The sequence below is a fragment of the Lygodium microphyllum genome, chromosome 3, assembly GCF_053477565.2.
Source record: "Lygodium microphyllum isolate KBCC chromosome 3, Lygodium_microphyllum_v1.1.10, whole genome shotgun sequence".
Lineage (NCBI taxonomy): Eukaryota > Viridiplantae > Streptophyta > Polypodiopsida > Schizaeales > Lygodiaceae > Lygodium > Lygodium microphyllum.
Window position 1 is genome coordinate 191,798,508 of NC_141137.1, and position 11,167 is coordinate 191,809,674.

The following is an 11,167-nucleotide window of genomic DNA, read 5'->3' on the forward strand; positions in this document are numbered from 1 at the left end:
AAAACAAGCATTGCATGTCAAAAAATGCACTAAAATCATAGTAAAAATATAGAATAAATAAACAGTATGAAAAAATCAACACTACTTTTGTTTGATCTACTAAAAGGTTCCCCTCCCCAAGGGTAAGGGTGTTGTCAAGTTCTAGAGACTTAGTGTAGTTCTTTGCCAAAACCTCTAAATTTGATCAAATTACCACTAAATTGTGGTTTTAAAAGGTTTACCACCTAGGTTAAGAAAAGGTTAGGCTCCATTGGAACAATAACATGTTCACTTTCATAAAAAGTCAATTCAAATTTTGAGGACAAGGAAAATAATCTTATTCAAACATTGATAAATTTAGTTATATTTTTTTAAAAAATTATACAAAAACCTATCTTAAATATAGGAATTTCTTCATCATAGCGTGAGAAGGATTTGAAGCTAGATCAATTAAAGATATCTACCATATCTTCTCTCTCTATCAAGGCTTTGGAAAAACCTTTTTTTTAGTAGTATATATTTTTTATGACCATTCTTACCTAGAAAAAGTAATGAATTTAGAGTGGGACCAGTGTTGATTTCTAATGGGCAAGATTGCCCTTCAAAATTAAGTTATTTTTCACAAATCCTATACTTTTACTATGATTTTAATGTATTTTTTGATAGGCAGTGGTTATTTTCACCCTTAAAAAACATGCAAAATATCCCAAAATGGGTAAAGCAATTGGCAAAAATCATCCCTAGGTGGCACTACCCCTTTTAATGCATTTTAGTGTCTTTTTAAAAGTGTATATTATTTTCCACCTATAAAGAATGAATAAAAGACCCCATTAATGGGTAAAAGGAGCAACAAAAATCAACCCTAGAACTAGCTTGCATTGCCATGCAAGTTAGTGAAGCACGCAATCACTGATGTCATGGAACCCATGCATGGATCAAGTGGAAAAATTAAGTTGTTTGGATGCTCAAATAATGATGCCAAAAAAAACACAAAAAATTAAATCATGAATCACATGGATATTGACCAAGGCAGGTTAAAACATCAAATCATCCACTGCATGGATGTCCATTTGGAATGATCTAGAGGTGTTGTCTCAGGTCCAATCTTTGAATTTGTCACTCCCAATGGACATTTCACTAAGGTAGGTTAGCCTCAATGAGCATGCTTGCAACCAATGGTCCGCTCTATAAAGCAATCATGTGCAACAAATTGGGCATAATAAGTAAACTATTATGACTTCCTATGCATGGACCTATCGGATTGTGGTTGTTTTATGGAGATAGAAATCATGAATCACACAAAATCATGTGTGTTTGGAGGTCTGTCCTGAGTGGTGTGTCCTAACAAACAAGTTGGAGAATTTGGCTTGCCTCAATGAGTGTGTCTATCACCAAGTGTCCCCCCTACATTGAAATCAATATTCCCACGATTGCACATGGTGGAATGATTCAATTGTAAAAGGAAAATTTTGTCTCAACCTCATCAAAAGGTTATTGAAATCATCAATAATATGGATGCACATGCACTTGGAGGTTAATAATATATTGAAAGATGAATCCCAAATCTTGATAGATGAGTCACAAGTTGGCGAGTTGTGCTAGGTTGCCAACCTCAGTGAGCACACCTATAGCCAAGGCCCAATTGTCCACCTTGCCATGCAATCACAGTCCTCATGTGAATTGTTGATTCTTGGTGAGTAGGGTTGTCTTGCAAAATTTGCATATCTTTCATATCTTCTATAGTTTTATTAAAGTTTTAATGTATTCTTTGATGGGAATATCATATTTTTACTTGTAACAAATGGGAAAAATACACAAAAGGGGGCAAAACATCCACCAAGAATCAACCTTGGTCACAAGAGACAGCTTTGCTTACCTAGAGGCTAGGGGCTAGAGTTGTTCACTTTTCCATTTTGATTTGTACTCTTCAACAGCCCTCCCATGAAAGATGGGTAATTGTCTCTTCTCCTCCAAAGCATCCACCATTGAAGAGAGGGCTTGCAATGCAAACATCTTGCTCTTAGCCTTAAGCTCATAGAGTTGACTAGTACCATCACTCCCATACACATCACTATTTCTTTCCTTCCATATACAAAAAAGCATACTATTTCTTATTTGATTCCAAACCAAGACATCCATGTGATAGCATTCTCCCAAGGGTATTTCATTATAACTATAATCATTAGGATGCAAGTGTTTCAAAAACTCTTTGAGGTTTACTCCAAGGAGAGATGGATAATGGTTGCATGTTATTCTTGAAAAGTTCAACCATGGCTAATCCAAATCCTAGTATCAATTAAAGTATGATGTGTATGGTCCCTTTTTGGCTAACTCTTATGATCATTAAGAGCTTTAGTAGTTCAATGTATATCCTTAAAGCTTTTGAGACTCTCTCTCTCTCTCTCTCCCTCTCTCTCTCTCTCTCTCTCTCTCTCTCTCTCTCTCTCTCTCTCTCTCTCTCTCTCTCTCTCTCCCCCCCTCTCTCTCTCTCTCACTCACTCACTAGTGCCAAAAATATTGTTGCTAGAGATCGCTCAGCTATAATACCAAACCTCTTTATACACAAAGGATTTTGTCTTAGTTGTTAAAGCATTTGGGTGGGTGTGGAAAGACCTAAGTTCAAAACCTTAGATGGTACTTCAAAAAAAAGCAAACAAACCTCTTTATGGATTTCTTTGGCTCTACACAAAACTTCCTGACTTGTTCTCATGGTGATGATGTAGTGTGAGGTTTGGCAAACAATTAAATTGGGGTCTATCGGTAGCTTATAAGGCATAGATGGAGTGATGGAGCTAGATAACACAACTATCATGGGACATGTAGGGGCAATGATGGCAAAGTAGATGTGAGACATGCATGTTGGCAACATGGATGGATTGAAGATGGAAACCTTAGGAAGGGTTATGCAATTAGTTTAGCAAGTAGGTAGCATACTTGGTGGATATTACAACAGATAGGTCCTTGAAAAGCAAAACCAAACTCATTATGGGCCTTCATTTAGGCACCTTTAGATAATAAATATTTGTCTTTGTAGTTTTGCGTTATAAATTTAAGCATTTCCAAATACCAAGTGAGAATTTCTAGCAAAATACATAGTAATGCCAACCAATGAAAGAAAGCAATCTTTTTCAACATGCGCCTCCAAATTATGTGTACTTGATGCTCCTCAATATTACTGAGAGTGTAGGGAGAAGAGACAACAAAGATACAATCTACACTCCCAAATTAATGTTCATATTGAGTAAATTTGCATATGTATATGTATGTGTGTGTGTGTGTGTGTGTGTGTGTGTGTATAAAATCTACATTGAGTGGAGAGTGAGATATTAACATTTTCTAGCATCCCCATTAAAATAAAGGTCTCTAATTGGTTTGATTGAAAAAAACCTCTAGGAGTACTACACCATGCTCTACTTGTTGCAAACTAGCAAAAGTGTTTTCATCAAGGCCCTTTGTAAAAATATTTGATCACAATTTATCCTTTTCTTACTTTATGTCAAGAAAAATAGTAGTTTACAACAATGTTTTTTGACTTATTGTGTCACACATAATCCTTTGAGAGACTAATTTCACTTTGGTTATCACAATGTAACAAAGTACTAGAAGTTTGGGAGTACCCAAGATTCGAAAGAATTTGCCTCAACCAAAAAAAATTGCATGCTGCCAATGATGTTGCAACATAATCTACTTCAATTGTAGATACAACAACAAAATTTTGTATCTTATTGCACCATGATAGAGCAACTTCCAAAGAAACAATGTCCATTGGTAGATCATAGAGGAATGATAACTTTCCCAATTAGTGTACATATAACCTAAGAGACATAATGCATCCAAAGTAGATTCACCTTGTTGACATTGAGACAAAAGACATAAATCTTTGGTACCCTTTAAATACACCTTGTGATAGTCCAATGCTCATTTGTAGGTTGTGATAAGTATTGACCAAGAGAGTTTGAAAACAAAAATTAAGACCAATAAATTGTAGACACCCAACAAGATGTGCATATGAATGATATGTGAGGCAATTTTGTGCTGTAAGAGTTGTGTATTTGGTAGAGCTTGTGACACATGGAGTTTCTACCTCATAATTAGTAGAAAGGCTAAACATTTCAATAACCTCAATAAAAAGGCACATAAGCTTGAAGAGGGTTAAACTTCTAGGCTTTTCAAGATATCTATGGGGTTTAATGTTACCATGAGCTAGAGATGGCATAAGTTTAGAAATAAGATGAGTGCTTGTCAAAATTTTTAAATTGGGCTTTTAGCTAGGGTCTTTGTCATGAGCACTTACATGTTTCCTTCATTGGTATATTTTCTATCTTGCTGGAAGCTTTCTAAATTTCAACTCAACAAGGTCAATTCCCTTCCTAGGAGGTTCCTTTGGGTGGGCTTTGAGAGTTTTAGGAGGATTCCCAAGGTCTTTTGAGAAACCAATTGCAATACTAAGGAGCATGGGGGTTTGGGATTTCTTAACATCGAGGATCTCTCTAATAGACTAGCTAGCAAATTTATCATAAGATCCACCTACAATGTTAACTTTTGGGTGCTTTTAATTTTGAAAAATACCCCTTGATTTCATCTTAGGGAATACAAAGCTTGGAAACAATTTCACCTTGATGGTATTATGCTATCTTTTTCTAATATTGTTCCTAGAGGCTTTGCTCTTGTTTGTAGATAATAGAATGCATGGTTCAAACTCAAACACACATGGTGCCCCAACAAAAAAATGTTGCAAGTGAATCAATTGCTCATGGGGGACCCTAACTTTCTCACTAGAAAGGCTCATAAATGTAATCATGCTAGTGTGAGATATAGGTCTGACTTGTACATTTGTAACAGGTTTTCTAGTAGAGAAAATATCAAGTTGAAATTTAGCCTATTGAGCCATGCAACTTACTAATATGGAATCTCTTCCAACAAGATAATGCAAAGCTTAGCGGCTACCCTAAACATGGAGAGCTACACATTTCTACCATATGCTTTTGAATGTTCAAACAATATAAGAAAAAGGTTAAAGGGTCAAATCATGAGCTCCAAAATAAGCTCAATAGAAGATGGGGCATCTCTTGCAACTCTCAACAACGGCCACACAAATTTAGGATGATTTGGGCCTTTCATATTCCTATTAAGGATAGTTGTTTTTTGTGGCTTATCTTACACAAAGGGATCCATAGTGGAGACAAAGCCCAAAAGATTAGATTGTCAAATGGTCTCTCTCCTAGATGTATGAATCAATTGCAAACCATTCAACACCTCTTTGTTTCTTGCAACCACAATAAACCCTTGTTGGAAGAAGTGCTTCTATATCCTCAAAAACTTTAGATAAGCTAAAAAACATTGTTTTGGGAGAATGCAAGGGCACTAATGTCACTTTCACTACAAGAAATTGGTCTCATAGAGACATAAATACCGATGCTCATAGAAGGGAATTTTAGACATGCTTTCATCTCTATCAGCGTCCCTATTATCGTCAGCATCAAACCGTCGCTATTTTAGTCTCTATTAGCGTTGCTATTAGCGTCTTTATAGGCGTCTCTATATAGAAACACTTATAAAGTTGTTAATAAAGATGCTAATAAAGACTTAAATAGAGACACTAATAAAGACTATAATAAAGATGCTAATAGAGACTTGAATAGAGACGCTAATAGAGACTCTAATATAGACAACCATATTATTATTTTTTATGGATGGAATGGCTTTTCAGCCATTCCATCCATAAAAAATAAATGGGCCTCTTCAGGCATTTCTTCATATAAAAGTTAAAGACAAGAATTTGACAATGAACTAAATTACAATGGATTAGCCCCATACACCTCACACTGGTCTTACACAATAAATTAAATTGTAACAGAATGAATTTAACATATAAATCTTCATACAAATGTTCACGATAGATACAAAATGTTCATAAATCAATGGATCATACATGAATACATAACTATAATCAATTGAAAGCTTGTGTGAATACCAAATGGTCATAATCAATACACCATATGACAAAATACATCTGTATATTCGAGTACAAAACCATATATGCATATGGATATCAAAATGTGGGTATACAAAAAAGATTCATATGAATACATAACGACCTATATACTAGTTGACCACAAAAAAGGTCGATGTAGAGCCGAGTTGCTACCCACTACAAAACTAGCTGGCCCCATAGAAACTCTCGCTCCCATCTACTGCTTAGCAACCTCAACTCGCATCAAAGAGTCCTTGTAAGGAGTTTGTAAGAAAATGAAAAAAAAAAAGATTAGAGCCTTTTCATGCACATATACACATATAGATATATATTACAACAAGAAGTATATAAGATTTATATTTTTCTCACCTCTCCACCTTGACGGTCCATGGTCTCTAAGACTCCAGCTAGGCTCTGCTTTTTCTAGACCTTCTTCTCAAAGTCGATTGGTGCTCTCCCTATCACCTCGTATTATTCAACATAGACATTTTTCTTTTTTTAAAAATCAATTTTGAATATATGCACTTTCTCAAAACATACAATAAGCAAAAGAGTAAAAGTGTTAAAAACTTACAAAATCCTCTGAAAAGCTTTGCAACACTGCCGCTCCCCAAGTGATGAGAGGACCCAGCCTCCACTCGACCTCCAGCTGCGTCTCTCTACTGTTGCCACCTATCTGGAGTGCTCTCTACCTCGGCTTTAATACACTTCCATTCTTCTCTATCAAGCTAGCCAGGCCTACTAGTATTTGAATGCGCATTAGACCTCTGATGCTTCATTTACTCTTGCATGTGTACTAGCATCCACTCGTAAGAAAAAGCATATGTGGAATAGGGCACTCAAAACTCCTCATGCAGTGTACGTATAGTGTACTCTTTGGAAGCTTTATCTAGAAGCTTCCAAGAGACCATGACAGTGTGCTTAAACATCTGTCAACACAACTGACGCATGTGGCTCATGATCTGCTTTCCCTTAGAGGTCATAATGATCTCCCCACTGGGTTTGTCAATAAGGTAGGAGTACCCCTCTAGCATGTCCCTACCGCACACAGTTGGAGTGCGGTCTACATTAGCCTCCCTGTCAGACTCAATTGGTGTTGGTGTCTTCGACAGTGTGTGAGTGGGCTTAACAACACAATCTATGTTGTTGTTGCTCACCTATGAAAATCTGCTATTATGCCTACTACTATGCCTTCTACTACGGTGAGTACGTTGACTCGAGGCCGACGTAGCTATGTGTGCTACCTAAGAGGGTAAGGTCTGTCTCGTAGTCGAGAGAGAAGGTGTCGAACGTCTACTCATAGAAGCAGCTCTACCCAGCACTTTGTCTAGCTGAACGGGTGACAAGGAGCTCAAGAAACTGTCTATGTCATCGTCACTCGGAGGATGAATACTCATATTGTCGTATGAGAGAGGAGGACAAGGTATGTGACAAAAATATGAAAACCTACATAAACCAAATAATTAAGATTTTATATGGCACAACAAATTAAACAAAACAAATTTAGTTGAATACAACAAAAACCAAAATAATCGTGGACATTTATGCCACAAAAACGCATTTACAATTACTTTGTCACAAATATACATAAGAAGTGTTGTTCCAAAAATTTGAATATAGTTCTTCAACAAATAAATAATTATGGACTCTCTACACTGTCTTGATGCAAATCTAAAAGGACTTGACGATCTAGAACTAGCTCTCCATCCAAAGCTAGATCTACGTTTATGTCATTGTTGACATCATAAAGATCATTATCATCTAAATACTCCTCCTCTACTATATCCTCCTCTTCTGCTTGTGCATTCTCTACTACATCATGCTCTCTTGCTTGAGCATTCTCTGCTACATCCTCCTCTCTTGCTTTTGCATCCGCTACTACATCCTCATCTTGATGTTGCACGTCCTCTACTCCATCATCCTCTCTTGTGTCCAGTTCTATCTCCTCGACTTGACCGCTTTCAAGCAAGTTGCATCCTTCATAATTTCTTGAACCTCGTGGAGCTACTTGGATAGCATACCACCATTGCTCATCTGATGGTTTTGGATAGAAAATAACATGATATGGAAATAATACTAGTGCATGAGTAATTTTTCTAACACTTTATCAAACTTATTGATCAATTTAACTTTAGAAACAAACCTGTTCACAATATTTTGGAAGGAGAAATGTATCATGTAAGTCACTCCAGAGCTTTGTAGAGTTTACTTCTAAAAACCCTAAAATATCTCTACGAACGGTGGCATTTGATCCCGTCATTATCACTTTGAACCATTGAACATCAAATAAAAGAACATTGAAGCTTCAGTAGTCCACATTTATAATTTCTTTCAACAGACCAAAGTATTGCATTTCTGAGATCACAACATTGGGATATGTTGCACGTTGTCGACTTGCTTGCTCAAACTTTGCCATGACTCCTGAGTCAAAAGTCACATGTTTCTTATCAATGTGATCCACTCAAAAGTGACGGCCTCTTGACCAAGCAGCTACCATGTCATTGCTACATTGCTACATGTCCACTCATATTTATTTACTTTAAATACAATTACAAAAGAAACACTTACCATGTCACTACAACCTCGTAAAAATTCCCATTCCTCATTGCTGACATGTTGTCCTTCTTAAGAAGCATTTGTGAGAGTATCATGCAGCCATCAAAGTAACATGAATTGCAGTAATGCTTCCAATCTTGGTGGATATCACACTACTCTGTTTCTTGGATGCAAAGAATGTCGATATGCGTGACGTGTAGCATGTCTATCTTCCATAGCACGTTCATATGCATGCAACCATTTCTCCATTGCACCATTATGCAACATACAAAAATGACTAAAGTTTTCCTCAAGAACTCCATCCATTCACTTGGAAGTACCCCCACCATGTGCCAAATCTAACAAAAATCATTTATCCTCGGCCATCTGCCATAATAGACAAGAGTCTTTCTCAAAATCTATTATCGAGTCTACAATGTAGACAAGAGACTCTTGCACCAACAAACCCTCAACCAAACTACCTTTTGGACGAGCTCTTTGTCGAACAAATCCTTTTAGTGTCTTCATGAAGCGCTCTAAGAAAAACATCCATCGGCAATGTACACTGCTAGCGATCTTTGCCTCGTCCACAACATGCACTAGTAAATGCACTTGGGTGGTCAACATTGAGGGAGGAAAATACTTCTCAATCATGTATACCAACTCTACAGCATTCTTTTGTGCAAATTCAATAGTTGTCATCTCTATCTCTTTTTGTGATATCCATTGCACCAACTGACCAAGCTTATAAAAAATAGATCAGACTTCTATTGATAATGATCTAGCCACAACGATGGGAAAAATAAACTTGAAAAAAAAATATAAAACATTATTAATAATAAAAAAATGCATACTCTATCAATCCATACCATTAACAAAACATACCTGACCCATCTTATGCCAATCATGCATTTTAAGGCCGCTCAGCTTCCCATCCTTTGTGAATGCTGTGTGAAGAGAGTGCATAAGACCGGTTGGTGTGTGGATGGATTGTATTACATCCTTTACATGTTGTTTGACTTTTGATAACACCCATGGTGCCTTGGGCAACCTTACATGACCATTTGGCCGTGTTTGTAGCCACCACTTTTCCATAATTCCCATTTCTTGTAAAGCTTCTCGAGCATTAAGAGTGTCTTTTTTATCAATAATACGATCCCACAAGAGATTGCCAACATTCTTGAAGATATGCATTGGGTCTAGTAGATGATTGATTTGCAAATTTGTCTAGTAAGGTAGCTCAAAGAGAATTGAAAACCTCTTCATCCCATTTGGAAGACCTTCATGATATAGCAATTTCAATTCTTTCCATGCAAATGTAGTCATATGTGGCGGTTTGCGCCCAAGGAAGCCTTCACGTAATGCATGGTCCTCTGGTAGGTATGCTTGATGATCGGCATATACCATCTTTTTAAGTGACTGTGACCTATATGCACATAACCTTGGCCCACAAAGAGGACATGCAAAATAGCCACTAGTTTGAAGACCTGAACACTTTCCATATCTAGGAAAGGCATGCATTTTCCACACAAGTATGCCCCTTATGTAAGCAATTTGCCTATTAAGAGGCTTGCTCTTGTCCACCACATCTATGCCTATCCACAAAGCCTTAAGCTCTTCAACAAGTGGCTCAAAATATACATCCATAGTGTTTGCTTTGTAACGACCAGGCACTATCAAGGTCAGTATCAAATGCCCTTTCTTTGTTGTCATCCATGGTGGAATGTTATAATTTACAAGTACTATAGGCCACACATTGTAGGTTGTGGAATGCAATCCAAATGGATTAACCCCATCCATAGCCAAACCACGGGCAAATTACGAGCTTCTCTTGCAAACTCTGGCCACGTCTGATCTATATGTTTCTAGGCCATGCATTGTGTAGGAATATGTTGTACTCCATATTTGGAGTTATTTTGGGAATGCCATGACATGAGGCTTGCAATCGACTTGCACCTAAACATGTGTTGAATGCACGTTATAAGTGGAAAATGCCTCAAGACTTTTTCAAGAATGGCGTCCCCTTGAACATCTTTATGATACCTGTCAGCATTACACTTTGGACGTTTTTCTAACTCTGCATACTCCTTCTGAAAGAGCACACAATCGTTTGGACATACATGTATCAAATTATAGTCCACACCAAGCTTTCAAAGTATCTTTCTAGCATCAACTCTACTACTTGGCATTGTGTTTTGCGATGGTAGTATGTGATTTTTCAAGAGCTTGAATAGCTTTGAGACACTCTTATCACTCCATCCAAATGATGTTTGAAGATTGAGCAATGCAAGTAGCGTCCTTAAATGCAAAATTTTGGAACCTTCATATAGTGGCAAGCACACCTCTGCCTTCATATCATTGGCCACAACATCTGTACTCTCCAAAACGGTCTGTACCATCTCATCCATCTTGTGCTCTAAAGGTATATCCATGTGCAAAGAAGCATTGCTTTGCTGCTTTGGATCATTGCCATGCATAGCTGATGAGCTTGGTGTCATAGGTGCATTAGTAGGAGTGGTGATCACATGATCACTGACACGCATGTGAACCCAATGGAGGATTAGCTACAAAATATTTGTAGGCAAAACATTATTATCGTATGGCAAGATACGCTCACCTTCTATGACAACTTGGTCAATGATATTGGGATCAAAGCACCCAAACTCTTATACGTGCTGC

General features: G+C 37.2%; 1 protein-coding gene across 1 annotated transcript; it reads right to left on the minus strand.

The window, feature by feature from the left end:
• Positions 1-8,857: 8,857 nt before the first annotated feature.
• On the minus strand, positions 8,858-10,893 carry LOC148039374 (uncharacterized). Its single transcript, XM_087675342.1, has 2 exons — positions 9,374-10,893; positions 8,858-9,295 (listed from the first exon to the last, which is right to left on the minus strand). The coding sequence occupies exon 2, from the start codon at positions 9,188-9,190 to the stop codon at positions 8,858-8,860; it is 333 nt and encodes a 110-aa protein (XP_087531468.1). The 5' UTR covers positions 9,191-9,295; positions 9,374-10,893.
• Positions 10,894-11,167: the final 274 nt, after the last annotated feature.